This window comes from Chinchilla lanigera, unplaced genomic scaffold (genome assembly GCF_000276665.1).
Source record: "Chinchilla lanigera isolate Chin_1 unplaced genomic scaffold, ChiLan1.0 scaffold00052, whole genome shotgun sequence".
Taxonomy (NCBI): Eukaryota; Metazoa; Chordata; class Mammalia; order Rodentia; family Chinchillidae; genus Chinchilla; species Chinchilla lanigera.
In genome coordinates, this window is record NW_004955453.1 from 11,235,704 (window position 1) to 11,254,288 (window position 18,585).

At 43.6% G+C, this 18,585-nt stretch overlaps 2 protein-coding genes across 3 annotated transcripts in view; one reads left to right on the forward strand and one right to left on the reverse strand.

Moving 5' to 3' along the window:
- Positions 1–1,540, forward strand: part of Farsb (phenylalanyl-tRNA synthetase, beta subunit) — a 60,763-nt gene extending 59,223 nt beyond the window's left edge. Inside the window, exon 17 of the mRNA XM_005395494.2 lies at positions 1,234–1,540. Coding sequence (XP_005395551.1) covers positions 1,234–1,385 — 152 coding nt within the window. The 3' untranslated portion in view covers positions 1,386–1,540. The remainder of the gene's footprint in view (positions 1–1,233) is intronic.
- A 6,833-nt stretch (positions 1,541–8,373) lies between these two features.
- Positions 8,374–18,585, reverse strand: part of Sgpp2 (sphingosine-1-phosphate phosphatase 2) — a 117,914-nt gene continuing 107,702 nt past the window's right edge. For both annotated transcript variants that reach the window (XM_005395497.2, XM_005395495.2), the window contains exon 5: positions 8,374–12,082. In XM_005395497.2, the coding sequence (XP_005395554.1) occupies positions 11,531–12,082 (552 nt within the window). In that variant the 3' untranslated portion in view covers positions 8,374–11,530. The remainder of the gene's footprint in view (positions 12,083–18,585) is intronic.

Genomic DNA, 18,585 nt, shown 5'->3' on the forward strand with positions numbered 1-18,585 from the left:
CCCTGTGCTACAAAATAGTAGCGGTAGTAGTAGTAGTAGTCGTAGTAGTAGTAGTAATAAGAATAATGATAAGGATTTTCAGATCTTTTCCCCAGAAATATAAACAAACATTTCTGTGGATTCATAAACGTGTATAATTCTGTCGGATTGGTATTAACTTCACAGTAAAGGTCCCCTCCACGTAGCCCAACCCTGTATTTCTGAATTATGCTGACCTTGAACCACGAGACTCAGCAGTTTGCTCTTCCATAAATAATGCACTCACTCGAGAGGCAGGCTGGAGGCTTGTGGCCCGGCCCTGCTGGGTATTCATAGTTGATGCCAGTAAATGTTCTGGTTGAATCAGGAGCTATGGGCCTGACCCTTTTTCAAATTGGTGGTGAGAGAAATGAATCAACATTCTTTAAACCTTGAGTCTAGTGCATTGATAAACTCTGGTGGTGCTGGCAATTTAGTGACCAGGGAGTGGGCCTGGATGCTCGCTCGTTTGTTTTTAGCTGGTTAAACCTCAGGAGTGGTTCCTGGTTTGCAGGCTGTGTGAGTGCACTGGCACCAGATGAAGAGAGAACTTTCTGCCAGACTTAAAGCGGAGCAGGGATCGGCTCCGACTTGTTTGGGGCTGGCTTTGCTGTGGGTTTGTAGAAGATGCTCCAGAACTGCTTAGGAAGCTCTTTTCAGACGGGAATGTCAGTCGCCTTCCGGTAACTCGGCCTGTAATTAGACATGTGGTTCCCTGTAGCCCGCCAGTAACACTGCAGCTTGGGTTTCTCCACGTAATAAGGTGGGAAAGAGTGGCGCAAGAAGAGTAAATGAATCCATTATCCAGCAAGTACCGCTGTGGACAAACCTGTTTTACAACATGTTCTTCCCATGCAGGCGCATCAGTTTTACATTTCATTTTCTTTCTCCTTTGCAAGACCACTTCCAGGTGCAAGCAGAATTCCTTCGGCCTCTCCTTATTCTGCTCCTTCAACCTCTTGTATTTCATCCTCCTGCTCATACCTTTATTTTCATATTTGCCCCCGATGCTTTTTGTTGCAGGTGTTTCTTAGCGTGCCAGCAGATGCATCTTGTGAATACTAGAAAGTGTAACGAAGTGCTCTGCTTTCACAGCCAGTGGTTTAAAGCATAGTTATTTTTAAAGCAGACCTGTAGGCTTTTAGTGTTAAATGCCTATTGATATTTTTGCCACAAGTAACATGGATTTTATTGTTCCTTCTGTCTGTTTTTTAGGACCTCCTTTCTTTCCCGGCCGATGTGCTGAGATCCTTGCCAGGGGTCAGAGCGTTGGGAAGCTTGGGGTCCTTCATCCCGATGTTATCACCAAATTTGAGCTGACCATGCCGTGCTCCTCCCTGGAAATCAATATCGAGCCCTTTTTGTGAAGATGCGTCTCTGTCGTGTGATTCTCTCTGCGAGTGTTCTTTCTTCTCCCCTGACACTCTTTAGCCTCCCTCCACAGGGAGCATCGATTTGTGCTTTAATGTTTAATAAAGAGAAAAGCGCTGTCTGGCTCCTTGGGCAGCTGCATTAGGCTGGCTGGTGCAGTACTGAATGTGTATCTGTATAGCGCTGGGTTGTGGGGTGCCAAAGAGCTCCACTTCGGGGTGCGGGGAGATCAGTTGTAGAAGCAGGAAGCGCTGCCCAGCCATCAGAGCTCTCTGCTGACACCGCTGACTCCTGCATAACAGGATCCCGTTTTTCCCTTATGGATGGAACAAGGTAATTGATGAGAATGCACATTGCTCAGTGTGAGGTAACCGTGGGTTTTAGCTTTCTCCTTTACGTTTGACATGTATTTGTCACTGGCAAACAACAGAATATAACTAATTTTAGAAAACCTTTAAGTCAATGATGGTCAAGCAGTCCCAGCTTTTGAAGTCATTTTAAAGTGATAGAAAAATCTGTAACACAAGTATTGAAAATACTCCAGGATATATGTATTTGCTTATTAGTGCATCCTAATTACACAGAGTAGTGGGTTTCACTGTGGTAATTCACCCTTGAAAGGTATTTTTTACTCTCCATGGCACTGTGAAAGTACAGGTGCCTGAACATAGACGTGTTCTGCTAAAAAGGGGCCAGGTGAGCCGTACATGTTACTGTAATTAGTCAGTTATAAAACCAAGATTTTAAATACTTCATTGAGCCACTAGTTTCTGTCTTATTTTAGAGGGAAGTGTAAGATCTCCTGTTCTCTGAAGCTAGGTTTCTGCCAGTCCTCCTTGTCTTATAGCCCAGTGTCTAAATTTCAGGCTTCAGTCTAGAATCCATCTCTTGAAACGAGGACCTACCATCTCTTGAAAAAAGAAACTGGGTCTAATGTTTGAGAGAAATTCTCAGTTATTGAGATGATAAGAAACATGAGAAAACACAAAATTTTAGAGTAAGTCCCTGTAGAAATTGCTAATAAAGGTAGCAAAAGAGAATCGTTTGTGCATTTTTTGCTGAGCTTATTAACAAAAAAAATTCAACCATATTACAACCTTGAACCAGGGCAGCACTGTGTAACACAGTAAGGTTTGCGGGCACACATAGCTTCCCTACAGAAGACAGACAAATCTTCATATGCCAGTCAGCAAATGTATACATGTTTACTCAACATCATTACTCATCAAGGCAATGCAAATAGAAGCCACAGGGATAAACTACTGTATACCCACTGAAACTGCTTAAATTCGAAAGACTGGTGAGACAAGTGACACTCATGCACTGCTGTTGAGAATGTAAAATGTCACAGCCACTTTAGGTAATAGTTGAGCAGTTTTTCAATGCATGAAGCATCCCTACAATGTAGCCATTACTTGTGGGTGAACCATACAGCCATACAAAGATTTTTATGCAGATGTTCACAGTGTTTCTTACAGTAGCTGTAAATTGTATATCCGTTCCGTGGAGTACTTCTTATCGTGCAGAAGCAATGAACTGCTGATCTCAGAACAACACAAATGAATCTTAAAAGTATTACACTAACTGAAAAAAGGCCAAACCAAGAGACGACTACAAGTGATTTCATTTGTGTGAAATTCTAGAAGAGTCCAAGTCAGATGGGTAGCAGTTCAGGGAATGGAACTGACTGCAGAGGGTGAAGAGGAAACCAGGGTCCAGAGATCCTGTGGGTGAGCTGAGGTGGACGTTGTCCTGAAGATGTAGGGTGTGCCTCTGTAAAGCTGAGAGGAAGGTAATACAGCATGTGGTGTTGTAGTAATTAACTGCACAACAGCTGATACACAGGGTAAAGTGGCATGAATTTTAGGTTTGACATTTCTGCTCATGATGGCTTACTGGTCTGTACTAATAAGACATTAGACCTTAGTTTCAGGTTCTCTAAAAATCATGGCTTGTGAATTATAACCATTGTCAAAGTGGATGGAGCCATTCTGTTAGCACCCAGCCACCTGAATATTTTTTGGATGGCCGGAAATGACTTTTAGTGAAAGTACCACTGATACCCAATTGTACAGGGTATCCCAGCACCAGTAGATGTTTCTGTACCCTGAAGCAGGAAAAAGTAGGAAGAAAAACCATAGCTGCTGGAAAAATAGAACTCTGGAGCCTAGAAGGGGAGGCTGCACAGCCAGATCTTCTCTCCCTGGTGCTGGATGAAGCATCAGAGTTGGAGCCAGGGGAGTCTGCCAGAAGTCTTTCTTGGAGAAGACATGCCTTAGTAAAAAGGAGTTCTGCTATTAGGGAAAATCAGGCATAACTGATTTTTGTTTTACCTTACATTCCCAACATTACCACCTTGCTCTCATGTTTATCTTCCCACACATGAACTTCCCATTTTTATTTTGTGGTCTAATAGTTGGCCTTGAATAGGAGTTTTCAATTGATAGGGTGAAAACAATTGAACTTCAGAGAGATTGATCACTTGCTCGAAAGTCACATGGCCAGTAAATGCTTTGAGACACCTAACAAGTGACTTGGAATCCACAGCTCCCTCAGTGGTTTGTATTACAGACTTCTCCAAAACACTGAGACTTTACAAGTTTCTTTCAAATGTAAAAGATATTGAAAAACAAGAAGTTAAAAATCCGAAACCCACTACTTTAAAAAATTGTGCGACTGGTTAAGGAGGATTCCAAGTTTGAGGGGCCATAATTTGTTCAGTTCTTCCTCTGTTGATGGACATTGATTTCCAACCCTTTACCACTGCAGTGTTTCAGCGAACTCGAATAGCATTGGCATGGAGCCCACAAAAAACCAATCCTAATGGATGTGACTGCGTAAACACTCGCATTTGGTGTTTGATAGACACAGAGGTACATGGCATTAATTAAATATTTCTTAGATGTGACTTTTATACTTGAGCGATACAGTATTCCCCTAGCTTACATTCCTAGAGGCAGGCTTTGCCAGGTCAAAGGATGTGTTTTGAATTGAAAACACATTGAATGAGTATTCTTATACTTTAACTAGGAGTAGTCTGACTGGAAACCATCCAGCTTACTGCTGCTTCTCTCTGCCGTGAGGGGAGAGTAAGAAAGAACATTGTTCAAAATCTTCCTTCTCAGCCTTAGGCTCTGCGCTTGGGGTTTGTAGTAATACAAAGTAGTTAGTGATGTAGTGTACATGTCACTAACCTTAGTGCTTGGGTATTGGCTTTGGTTCTTCTGTCCATTTTATCAAAAAACAGGCAGGTGACCTTAAAGGGACATAGATGCTTTAAGCAAAATATGCCCTTTTAGCAACTAAAGCATTTGACCCATTTGATGTCTTCTACTTCCGGCCTTATTAGGATCTTTATGTATATTGTTACAGACTGAATGTGTGTATCCCCAGCATCCGTGTATTGGAAGCCTATCCCCTCATTGCGGTGGCATTTGAGAGGTACTTAGGACTAGATAAGGCTGGCGGGTGTGGTCCTTGTGATGAGATTAGTGGTATGAAGTGACGTGAGAAGGCTGTGAATTCTGTCTCACCCTTGTGTGCACATGAAAAGAGGCCACGTGAGCACACAGGGAGAGCGTGCTCACCAGTCACAAGAGGCTTCAGGATGAAATCCGCCTTGATTGTGCCTTGACTTTGAACTCCCAGCCTCCCGAACTGTGAGAAATAAATTGCTGCTGTTTATGAACCACTCAGCCCATGGCATTTTGTTATGGCAGTCTGAGCAGACTAAGCATATTGAAAGCTTACATTAAAAAAAGCAAAATCAAACCGGCATGCATAATAAATGCTATGGCAGTAGCGTACTTCTGGGATGATCAGAGCAGTTCCTACGGCCCCTGGCCACAGTTGGTATGGGGAAATTACCTTGATTAAAAGCAGAGGAGCGAAGGGCAAAGCAAACACAAAGGAGTTTCAGTGTCCACTATAGTTCAGGCTTGCTGCTCTGCTTTGGCTTTCAAGTGGACAGAAAATGGATGCTGTAGCCGGCCTGTAGGCTGAATAAATATCTCCCCAAAGGGTTTAGTAGAATTGTCTGGCTAGAGCTCTGTGCATGTTCTCTTCCACATGACAAATGCAGTACGGTAAGATCAAGCTCGTGGGCCACACAAGTTTTTCACTCCTCATTCATGAGGTTTGGCCTTCGCTGTGTTTGAAGAAGCCAGGAGCATCCTATGATTCTGCATCAGTTTGGAGCAGACTTCCTACGTTAGGAGGCGTGCTCAAGGCTAGGCAGGAGCTGCTTCTGTATTGGAATTAGACACTTGTCAGATACCAAGGAAATCTGGCCTTTAAGATGGGGAGACCACCCTGGGCTGAGGCTGGAGGATGCCAAGTTGACCTCAGCCGAGACAGCATAGTGACTTAGCAAGACTGACTCATAAAGAAAAAGGGGTAGGGTGGAGAACTCGCTCAGCGTGAAGACCCTGGGTTCAATCAGTGTGCCTTTGTGATACCAAACTTAGAAGCAAAGAAGAATTTTCTGTTTTCCACAAGCATCAACCTTTTGTCATGAGGAATGAAAACAAGCTGCCCCTGAAGTAAGCGCTTCTTTTTGGGCTGTCAAGCTACACCAGTTAAAACAGAAGCAAGTCTGTGTGAACAGCCTCATTTGGTGCGGGACAGACATGAATAAAAGCCCAAGAAGAGATGGGTGGGGTTAGAGATCTCTTGGGTGTGAGTCTTGGGCAGAACATTTAAACAAGGATGACTTGGGGTGACTCAGGTGAAGCAAGATAAGCCAGACAGAGAGGCGCCCCGTAAATAAACTGTTTGCAGGAAGCTCAGTTAGGTGAGAGGACTTGGGGCAGCAGCGCTCAGCACACCTGTTGTGGAGGCCCTGGGCCGGGCCTCATATCAGGGCACAATGGAAATCTCTCTTTGATCTTCAAGACACTTACACATCCTTTTATCAGTACATAATTAAAATAGCTAAAATGGTCTGGTTAGTGTGCTCTGTGTGTAATCTCTCCACTTACAATGCTACCCATCCGGTTCCCATGCTTGGCTCACGCAAAACCTCTATAGGGGTCCTGTGGACTGGAATCCTGCAAAGCCACCTCCATCTCTCAACTCAGGTGCACAGTTAGGTGACTCAATCTTTGCAGGCACAAAGGGAGCCCACAAGGTCACCCTGTCCCAATTTCAGTGATCTAGGGCAGCACTGTGCATATTAAAGAGGCACTGACATTCTTTGAACACCTGCACTGAAAAAAATCCGGTTTGTGCTGCAACCACGGGGACCCTGATGTCATAGCAAGGAAGAGCAAGGCCAGCAGATGTGCTGTGTGCATGAAAGCAGCACTGCAGCCGGAACTCCTAGCTACATCTTAGCTTTTCTTGTTTGTTTTTGCATGCCATATAGACAAGCGTGGAAAAGGAAGAAGAATTTTTGGCTTGGTATAGCTCCCTCGTCTCATGTGGCTACAGTTTTAAGAATTTAATATTCTATTCATGGCCCACATTCAACTCTCATTCTTTATGTGCATCTGTAAATATTCAAGTCTGTCCTACAGGTGTGCCCCACTTTAAGGAAACAACAGATGCATGTTGCGCGTAAAGTTAATTTATTAAAGCCTTATGTTTACAGAAAGGAAGAACGGGCGTATGATTTTTAAATAGCAAAGCCTTCAGTACGCTTTCCAAAGTTTTTAAGCAGCTTTGAGGAAAAGGTCTGTTAAGAGGTTAAGTGTACACCCCAGTTCCACTTGGTTTTATGTAGCCTCTTACTAGAGAACTGGGGCTTCACTCAGAGAGAAAGAATTTAGGGGACTCCAGAAGAGCCAGGGTCGTGATATTTTACAAAGAAGCTTCACAGGACTAGTTCAGGAAACTGAGTAAGGAGAAGCCTAAGGAAGGACACAGAACAAGTTCCCAGCTGCTGGTCATCTTCACACAGGACAGAACTAGGGGACGTGGATGCAAAGTTGTGTGTGAGCTGTTCAGAAATGCAGAAGAGAATGGTGCCTGAAGCAGACTGTTAAATGAGGGGTGATGGAAGCGTGTGTGAAATGACCCCTGGATGCTCCCTTCTCTGGAAGGGGCTCCTTGCACTTCCTTCCTGTTCTCGGGACGTGGTTTTGTAGCCTCCAAGCCCCTGGCATGTCCTTCACTCCACCACAGCTCGTGCTCTTGTGCTGACACAATCACAGCGGCAGGTTTGGTTTGGGTTTTTCTTGTAAGACCTGGAAATATTTGGGGAAGCACTTCTGACCAGGAAGATCCTATCTGTTTAAGCTTGGCTCATGCAAGACTTCTATAGAGTCATCTTTGAGTTGCTGCAGCAACTCAAAGCAAAGCTGGAATTAATTTCCCCCTCCTTCCAGATTCCAAGTAGTAGTTGTCTTTTTCCTACAGCCTTGACACTTGAAGAGATCCTGAATTGCAGTTCTGTGATGCTATCTTCTCTTTCCTGGGAAAACTCCCCATGACATCATATCACCATGGTGCCCATCACATTGGTGACATAATATAAGGTACTATTAAAATCAAATGCAAGGTACAACCTGCTCACAGTATAAATCCAGTCCTAGACTTGCCCTTGCAAATAAGAGTTAACTTGTACCACTTCAAATAGCAAATTCAGGGCAGAGCATATTGTTGCAGTGATGAGAATTTGAATTAGGGTGATGTTCTTTTGGTTTAGCAGGGAGTATACTCACCTATGAGACCTTTTAGTGGCCTTTGTTAGCAACACCTGTAATAATATTTACCATTCAACACACAGTGACACCTCCACATACAATAAAAGGATGCTCTTCAGTATCAAGCAGTTGGGCACTGAAGCATGCCATTGTCCCACTGACTTCCTGTTTATCATGCCTGCGGCCACTGTGAAGTTTACCAGCACATGCCTGTGATCAAATTTATGACCAAACCAAGAATTACATAGCTTACCACTTACCTTTTTCTCCTCTTTCAAACTCCAGTCCAATTAAAGAGAAAAGATCCAGGTAAAGGAAATGATTTGAAGACACAAAATGCTGGTTTTGAAGCATTTAATAAGAAATCACACTCAAACAAAAATGATTTTATTTTTAAAAGAATAAATTTACATACAGTACATAAGCAGGACAGCTGAAGGCTTCCAAAATAGAAAGCTAGAACATATGGCCGCAAAACACCACATGCGTTGATTATACTTGGGAAACTTGCGTTGTCTTTGGGCAAGAAAATTCCATGTTTCAGTGAACCATTGGGCAGGTGGTAGAGCGATTTCAACTACTGCTATTTAAAGGTTTGTAAGTCAAAGATCTTGTCTATGTGGGCTCCCTACCCTACCCCATGTACTCTGTTATGGTGCAGTTCTGAGAAAAACTGGCATGAAATGACAGCTGTTCAGAATGAAGGTAACAGGATGGGCACCTTGGCCCACGTGTAGTAATGGGTTTGGGGAAGATGGAGACAGGAATAAGGGTGGCTGGCTCCTGGAGGAGACCCTAATCTTGCGGGCTTCGGTGTCAAGGTTGGCCAGGCCACAGAATTCAGGCTTATGCTAGAGACACATTGTGGTAAGCTTGGCTTTTAAATTCTTAATTTCTAAGACTCCAGATCAAGAGAGGGGCTTTGGACCAAGACTGGAACCAAACCAGCAGGGGGCAGTCTTTCCCCAGAGAGAAACTCCAGAGGTTTTGAGAGGAGGCTCAGACTCGGAAGGGACCCGCAGAGGTGAGAGTGTGTGCAGCGCAGTGAGGTGCTCTGTGGGATTGAATGGAAGAGGGCTGGCAAAGGAAACGTATGGATCCAGCTATGACTTTTCACTCAGTTTCCGCCTGATTCTAGGCCTCAGAACAGGTGTACTCAAAAATGAAGTGTGGCCATACCACTACAGGCTTTTTTTCCCTTGGTGCTGGCTGTGGAACCCAAATTCATGCATATGCTAGGCAGGTGCTCTACCGCGGACCTACACTCCCAGCCTTTTGCAAAAGTATTTGGTTCGAAGAGGGTCCCCTTAGATTGCCCAGGCTGGACTTCAATTTGTGATCCTTCTCCCTCAGCTTTCTGAGTAGCTGGAATTACTGGCATGTGCCCGCCACCATGCTTGGCTACAAATACATTCTTTTCACTCTCCTATTGCTGCTACCTGATACTTTAAAAAGCGATCCATCACGACAGATCCTTCGGCCATTCTTTAACGTTGTGTTACTAAAATATTCATCTTCAATCCAGATTTTGCAAACACAACTTTCAGTACACCCAGACAGCTGGTCAACCTTTCTACTGTGGGGTCTTCAAAGGGACAGCTGTAAAAACTTTATATGAATTGCTGCACCCACTGCTGTGCCAATGGTTATAGCCCCTCTTTTTCAAAAATACAAGTGGAGAAAGCTGATTTCTTTTGTCTCTTGGCTTCAGACAAATCAACTGAAATCATTTGGTGTAAACAGTATCCAGAATGGCCAACTCTGCTTTGGCAGCTGCAGACAGGACAGAAGTATGGGACAGGGCCTCCTCCAACCAGCAACCAGGGCACTGAAGAGGCCAGAGTGCTTGGAGCTGGCCTGGCCTCTCTCACAATCATGGTGCTGCACAGACTGGTCAGTTTGATGCAAAAAGCAGTCAAATGCTGGGTCATTTTGATCCCTCCTAACTATGATAAATGGGAGAAGAGTTTTAAGAGAACTGGAGGTATTCTTCTAAAAATTATGCTTCTTGAGAAATAGGAGTACTAAGTCACATACCGAAAATCATCCCACTAGTAAGGCCATGGAGGAGATCTGGAATGAGGGGAAATGTGGTTTCTGGCTTAAACACAGGACACAAAGGTTCAGACCTCAGGTTAAGGAAGCTAATTTTTCCCAAATGTGCACATGATGATGAAGTGTGAGAAGGATGAAACACTGGTTTTGGAGGTTGGGACATGCTTCTTTGGAAGCTACTTTGTTAACTACATGTTTAGGGTAACTTGTAGGAAAGCTGTTGATACCTATTCATTCTTCAGAACTAAGGGGGTCTTGGGAAGGAACTGGCAGGTGTGTGCGTGATGATCACCCCCACCCCACATCTAAGGAGGACCACACTAGGTTCAATAGGTGTTGTTATATGTGGTTGGTGTGTTTTCCCAAGACAGGCTCTCCCAGGTTGTTTTTGCATTAACGACCCTTAAAGTTGCCAGCAGATAAGAGGTGGGAAGGCAGTGGGAGTCCCTGAGTCTATGTAGTAGATGAGAACACAGAATTAGTAGAAGGAAACTGAGACATGGAGAATGTCCAGGAGGCCTTGCTGGCACCAGGCAATGTCGGGGAGGCCCATTCCCTCTTGGTCAGGAAAAGGATTACGTGGGTCCATTCTGTTGATCCACTTTCACAGGTAGATGCCAGTTGCAAGGTCACATGAAAGCCTTAACAGCTGAAGACCCTGAAGGCTGAAGTGGGAGAGAACGGGAGTCCCGGCAAGTCCCAGATGGGTCCAGCAGTGTTGAGGTGGCAGAAGCCAGTCACTTTGTGGGTCGGAAGGCCATGGGAATAGAACTAGGGATCCTGCAAAATGTGTGACCAAGGAAGAGCACCTCCATTTCAACATGGACTCCTGCGGGAGACAAGGGCTAGGGAAAAAAGCTCCTCACATAGGCTCACAGCTCTCCCCTGCCATCACCTCCTCGAAGGAAGCTTTCTTCCAAGTGGTCCTGCCACCACATAGTCGTGGTCTAATTTCATCATAACACAAGGAAGTTGCCCCATGCAAAGAATGGAGCTGTACGTGATGCCACCCTTTCTCCTGACCAAAGCTATAATTCTGGAAATAAGACTCAGTGCCTGGCAGAGTGATGACTGGAAAGGAAATGTTCTCCCTTCACCCTACCCCATCTCTGTGGGCTCTCCAGAGCCAAGTGGGACTTATAGCCGTCCCAGAGCCAGGCCACACTTCCTGTGAGCCCAGGACTAGTCCGAAGTCCGTGTAACAGAAGGGGATGGGGCCTGCCCTTGAAGAACTCCGTGTGGGTTTCAGCCCGACTTCAGCTACAGCGCAGTGGCTACAGACTAAGGGCAGCATTAGTTGCGCAGCAGCATCATCTAGCTGATATCAACAAAACAGAAGTATGACTTAAGTTTTTGTGTAAAGAAAAATGAGCTATCAGTATTGCACACCCAACCGCTTTCTTGGCTCTCATATCCAGTGGGTGGATTCCAACTACTGAGGCTCAGAGTAATCCCAAAAACTTGTGCAGCATTGGCACAAAGGTCGTAGCACAGATGCCAACAGATGTGTAGGTGACAAACTTGTAAGGCACTTCAATCTCCAGTCTCCGCCTGGCCTCCTTGTTCCTGGTGACCACCTTGAACCATGAGAACAATACTTGCAGTGAGAGATTCTGTACCAGTTGGCGAACCAAGAGGATCAACACAATTCCCACTGCAAATTTGGTCAGACCTAAAATGAACTTGTCAGCGGTGAGCGGTGGGATGTTCTGAATTACAGGGAAAGGGTCAGCAGGCTTGGATACGAGATGGAAAAAATGGTTGATCCAGAGTCCTACAATCATTCCCGTCCCAGCAGCCAGAATGGTGGTGGTGTCGGCCCTGGTTGGGCTGTAGTATTCAGACACAGGGTAAGTGTAGCACAAGATAAAAGGCACAACAATGATGCACACAAGGAACAGGGGGCTGGCCGAGTCCAGGCAGTCGATGAGGGTCCAGGCAGGGTAGGTGAGGACAATGAGGAGCGTAGTGATCACGACGCCACCCAGCACATCCTGCAGGGACAACAGAGAAAAGCAGGAGCCAATGAGTGTTTCCTTGTTCCCACTGATTATTCTGAGTCAAACATGGATAATTCAATATTTGAAATACAGTTGCTGCTTTATTTTATTTTACAGGGCATGTTCAAAGAAAGTACAGCATTGTAACATTTTGAAATGCAAATAGGAAAAAAATACACACAATAAAATCACATTATTCATGTTACATATTTTCTTTCAGTTTATCTCTATTTTCATGTAAATTCCTGTATTTCCTTCTTAACGAATGGCTGCAATCTCACGGTTCTTCATTCTTGTTTATTACGCAGATCTTATAAGTATGTCAATACTCACAAGTCTTGTCACAGTCTTTATGGAGGTGGCACTGTCCTTTTAGGGGAGGCCAGGTTGGGGCTGCAGGCTGGCTGGAGGGGGTTAGCCTTAGGGGGAGGCACATAAGCATAGCAAGCACAGCAAGCACAGCGCTGCTCCTTAGAGGATATGTAATAACATGTATAGGTGATGTGTAATTGGCAAGGTGGCTTGAGAAGTCACTTTAGATGTGGTAATACCAACACTCTACCTTGCTAGGCTTGGCACTACCACTCTGTCTTCAAGATTAGTGTTTCAAACAGTGTGTACACCCTTGCTTTATTTCCCCCATTTGCTGGGCTAGAGATGGAACCCAGGGCCTCCTGTGTGCTGGGCAAGTGCTCTACCACTGAGCTACATCGCCAGCCACCAGTGTGCATACAGTTTCATCAAGCAGATGTGCCATGCTTTGTTTGATTCATCCCATTCCTTGGGACATTTTAGAATGTCGTTTTCTTTCTTCCTTTTCCTCCCTTGTTTCACTGCTTAAAATATCTTTTACTCCTCACTGTTGTGCATCTTCTTCCTTTTGCTTCCTCATTGTAAAATTTATTACAAGGTAAAGCCCTCATGTCATTAATAGACCAATACCATTAAACCAGAGAATGAGGAGCTTGCTGTAGTTGTGTTACAGAGCTCCATGTGGATTATTTTGAAAGTTTACAATTGAAACATTTAAAACCTGTTCCCCCAATGCTTTGGAAAATCTGGAAAACACCAAAACCTAATAGACATGCATTGTAGACTGCAGGGAGGAAAATGAGTGGGAGAGGAGTGAGAAGTGATGAGGAGACTGTCTTAGAGGACATCCTGTGGCTCCTCACATTCTCCATGAGGCGGCAGGGGCTTTGCCACCTTTTCTTTCTGTCCTCATCCTTCCTGTAACTTAGCTACTCAGCCTTCACAATCCCCATTGTCTCCTTCCCTGTGGCTCCTTTTCTTTGCTGTATGAACATGCACTGATGCTGCCTCAATTTTGGAAAGACAATTTTGTTTTCTTTAAAGTTTACTGGCTACCAAAATTAAGCCTAATTCTTTGAATTTTCCACACAGTACCTCCATTTTCTCAACTTGACACACAGCTTCTGTTGAAGCTCCTACAATGAGAGGATATAGTACTCTCTGAGGCCAATTTCTACATAGTTCTTGGTTATTGCTTCAGCATCCATGTCTTCCACTCAATAATTTTCCTGTGGGAGTCCATGACCTCATGGTGCCTGAAGTTCTAAGAAACTGTGGTGTTGGAGCACATGACCTGGCTGGGCCAATCAATGCACTTTATCCTCCAGTCATAGTCAATAGTGCTGGATGGTCATGTGACCTAGCTAGTCCAATCAGAATGAATTGTGCAGCTTTTATTTAGGATTCTTGGAGAGCAATTTTTCTCCACTGTGCCCTGTGCATTTAAGTCCTTTACTTAGCAGACCACTGACATTTAGCTTTTAATGCATCTTACACTGTTCCATCCTGGTTCTTTCTTGACCTTGAAAAAGTGAAGTCTCACTTTTGGTTTCCTCCTTTAGATCCTGCTCTTTTCACATCCTATACATGGGCATGTCCATAGGATCTGTCTTCCAGCCTTTGTGTTTTCTCCCTTGCAGAGTTTGTGCAGGTCATGGCTTCGTGTTTCCATTCTCCATCAGTGTGTCTCTCTCGTCTATGTACCTGGGTATCTCTCTGAACTCTAGTTCTGTGTATCTTTTAGTTGAATACTACCCATCAGCTCTCCAAACTCACTTTTCTAAAATAAAAATCACCAACAAATTCTCTCCCCCAAATGGTAAAGGCAATGAGTAGTTCACAGAAAAGGGAACACATATGTCTCAAATATTTAAAAATAACCCCACACTTACTCATGAAATAGTAAACATGAAACTTTACAGAGGAACTTAAAACTTGAGTTTCATAAAAATCATACACGTATGTTTGTATCAATAGAAGTTCTACTAATAATCACCCCAGGCTGGAAGCAAGTCCAAGGCCGTTCAGTGGGCAAATGAGTAATGAGCTGTGGTGCATTGGTGTAATGGACTACTTCTCAGCAATAAAAAGCAATGAACCACTGATGTGTGCAGCAGCTTGGATGAAATCTCCAGGAAATTATGCTGAATGGAAAAAGCCAAGCTCCCAGGACTACAGGGTGTACAGTTCTAGGCATGTGACCTATTCTAAAAGACAACAACACAGGGACAGAGCATTGATCTGTGATTGAGAGTCTCAGGAGTCTAGGGTGGCATTACAAAGGGATGGCACAAAGCAGCGTTGCTTTGTTGTTGTTTGTGGTACTGGGGATTGGACCCAGGCCCTTCACACTGAGCCACATCTGCAGGACCCCTCTTTTCCTAAGATAGGATCTCACTCGTGATCCTCCTGCCTCATCCCCGAGCAGCATGTGTCACCACGCTCTGCCGTGAGGTACTTGTTAGGTGATGCAACTATTCTGTACTGCAGCGGTGATTACAGACTGTACATGTGAAAATTAATAGAATTGTATGCCAAAAGTAAAGTCCATTTTACTGCCAATTAAAAAAATGAAAACCCAGCACCATAGCACAGGTCCATAGTCCCAGCTACTTGGGAGGCTGAGGTGGGAGAATCTCTTGAGCCTAGGAATTAGCATCTAGCCTGGGCAACATAGTGAGAACTCATGTAAAAAAGTGATCAGTTAATCAGTCAAATACATTTCTAACAAACTAATGAAAATTTAAGAGTTGGTGGTCACTTTTGCCCCCATGCAGCTGTCAGTAGGTTCTGGGCACATCAGGAGGGTCCCAGCCTACCCATTCTCTCCCCACGACCTGCCACACAAACTGCTGAGGTTCTAGTCACCTATCCCTGAGACAAAAAATGTGGAAGTTTAATGTGTTAATGAACCTGTATATTCATTAATCACGTGGGGAAAAATTTGGGAGTAGCTTCATATATTTTTTCTTCTTCTTTTTTGGTACCAGGAATTGAACTCACAACCTTGCGCTTGCCAGGCAGGCACTATGCCACTGAGCTATATCCCAGGCCCAGAAGAAGCTTTAAAAATTACTTATTTATTTATCCTTTGATCCCACAATCTCCCTCTGGGACTTGATCCTGGAGCTATGCAGCTTGATCAATATATACAGTGAATATCTGAAGTTTTAAAAAATGTATCAGAGTAAAAAACACATTTCCATTCATCTCCTCACAATACTTTCTTCACTTCGAACACATTTATCTCATTGTTCTTGCCACTTGCTGAAGCAACTCTGGAAGTCCTCTTTCCTGAATGGCTTTAGTTGTGCTGTCATGGCTGCCTTGATGTTCTGAACTGATTTAAAGCATTGACCTTTCATGGTCACATTGACTTTGGGGAAGACAGCGGAACTCACATGGTGCCAGATTGGTGAACATGTGGATGAGGACACACTGTAAAGTTATTGAAAGCCTGCCTTTGCACTGGATAACACGCAGCAGTAGCATTCACTGTATTTTTGCTGATTAAAGCATTCATACTTCATAAAGACACCCAGGAAAGAGGACTTCCAGAACTGCTTCACGAAGTGGCAAGAACAACGGGAAAAGCGTGTTCATGGTGGAGGGGAGTGTTATGACAGCAATTAATGGCAATGTATCTTTTACTGTAATACATTTTTTAAATGTAAACATTCACCATATTTTCTGACCACCCCTGTAGAACACGTGTAGATAGGATCAGAGTGATTCATGAGCACATGTGAGATTTGTTTGGAAAACTCTGGAAGTATTTTGTGGAGGAATTCTGCCAGGATGGGTGTAAAATGGTTTTGCGTGTGTTAAGAGAATTCATTATACATATTTCTGATGATGGCATCCCAGTCTTACCAGCCACAGACGCTCTGTCTTCACAGTGACACCCGATTGCTGCTGTCCCTACCCCAGCCACCAGTCACTGTGCTCCAGGCTCCATGTTCATGCCCAAGCTCTCTCAATCTGCCATCACCCTGGATGCCCACTTTGCCTGCCAATGTCTGGACCCTCATTTCAACTCATGCTGTCATTCCCCTCCCGCAAAGCTTCCACGAACCATCTCTCTGATAGTAAATGTTCTCTGACTTTCACATTCAGCAGAATCACCCTGAAAAGTTGTAGAAATACAGATTCAGAGTTTTGCCCCTGAGTTTGATCCAAAGTGTGGGCCAGGTCTGTGCACTTTAACACCCAAGGCTAATTCAATGTAGCAAGTCTACATAGAAACCCAGCACTACTAGCCTATAGCTTGATGCGGTTCTCAATGATAAGGGCTTAATTAACCTGCATTTTGGGATTTTCTCACACAGTTTTTCCATTTGAACTTTCCACTCCTCTCAAAATAGATCTACTTGTTTTCCCAAACATGGCTTATTGGATTTCATTACCATCACCATCATCATCCTCCTTTTGCATTCTTTTAGGTATGGCAAAATTTAACCATCTCTGCCTGTCAAGTTCATTTCAGTTCCTCTTTAAGACTTTGCTCAAAAGCTACATCTTTCTAAAACATCTTCACAGGGCTGGGGATTGAGCTCAGCGGCAAAAGTGCCTGCCTGGCAAGCGCAAGGTCGTGAGTTCGGTTCCCGGTACCGGAGAAAAACCACAAAAAAAAAAAAAAAAATAAAAATAAAACATCTTCACATATCTCCACAGTTGGAAATAACTCTCCTTCTCCATCCTCACCTCCCTAAACTGACTGTGAAGATACTCAGGATCAATCCAAAAGCCTTTTCCTTATTTTGCCTTTGCAGTTATATGCCCAGTTCCTCTAAGCTGGTTATGATTTGAGTGTGACTGTCAGGCCAGGGTCTTATACATCTCTGCCTTATTCCTCAGACCTCTTATTTTTGTACCTGATGTGCAGCAGGCATTCAGTTACACTGACTGAGGAAATGTAATACAGGTACTTTTCTCTTATCTGGAATATCTGTGATATTTAGTATCCATCATTTCAATACAGAAATAAAATTTGCCCTCCTTTCCTCTGTCTTTCTTTGCAATTGCAGTTACCAAATTCCCTGACATCTGGTTGGAATATTCTTTATAAACTAATTTTGTTCATCTTCAGTCCATCAGGAGACCAGACTATTTTAGTCTACAGCGTTTGAGCCCCAACCTTTGAGGCAAAAAATAATTTTAATCAGCATCACTGTTGGTGTAGATTTTTTTCCCCTCCAACCACATACTTGGATTTTCAGCCATAAAAGGTGATATTGCTATAAAGACATTTAGTTATTTCTGCAAGGAAAATACTTGAAGCGTAGCTAATGAGATTTCTAACATGGGGGTTTGAAATTTCTTATTATAAAATTATTTTAAACCAATCTAAATATAAGAACTGTCAATGCTCAAAAATTTGAAAACAACTTTTTACATTGGTTTTTTCTAAGTTCCTAAACTCACAGAAACTATAAAAGCTCATAGTGTCCATCTTTAAATTGCATCTGCTGTTTGGATTTTTGCAAAGCCAAAAGTAGGAGGTGGTTTCTTTGGAGCTGCCCCATGGTTAACACAGTACGTTAGGATAAGGGGGAAATAGCAATTTTTTGTTTTGTTTTGTTTTTTTGTTTTTCTCCGGTACCAGGAACCGAACTTACGACCTTGCACTTGCCAGGCAGGTGCTTTGCCGCTGAGCTAAATCCCCAGCCCCCGGAAATAGCAATTTTATAGATTAGGGAAGCTGGAGGGCAGACAACATTGTAACAGGAAATAAAGGCAGAAGTGGGAGAAGCCATCAGTGTAAGGACCACCCTCTCCTGCACAGGTGGATGTGAGGGTGCAGAACAGACAGGAGAGAGAGAAGAATGCACATGGCTTATAGGAAGAGATGAAGTACAGAGAAAAAAAGATAAAGACAGGGTAAAAGATCATGGTGCAAAAGCCATGGTGAAGAAAAGACACAGGCAAAAGTGACAGAATAAATGCCTTTCACCCTGCCAGCAAAACAAAACAAATCTACAACTCCTTTCCACAGAAGATAAACTATAAAGCATACTTAGACCCAGTCTTTCTACTCCTAGAAATCAATCCTAAGAAAATAATCACAAGATAATAAAACTGCTCTCAAAGTTTAACTATAGAGATGTGATTCTTGGGTTATTTCAACTTGCATCAATTAAGTCCCAAAAGAAACACATGCATCTTTACATAAAAATCAGGGAACA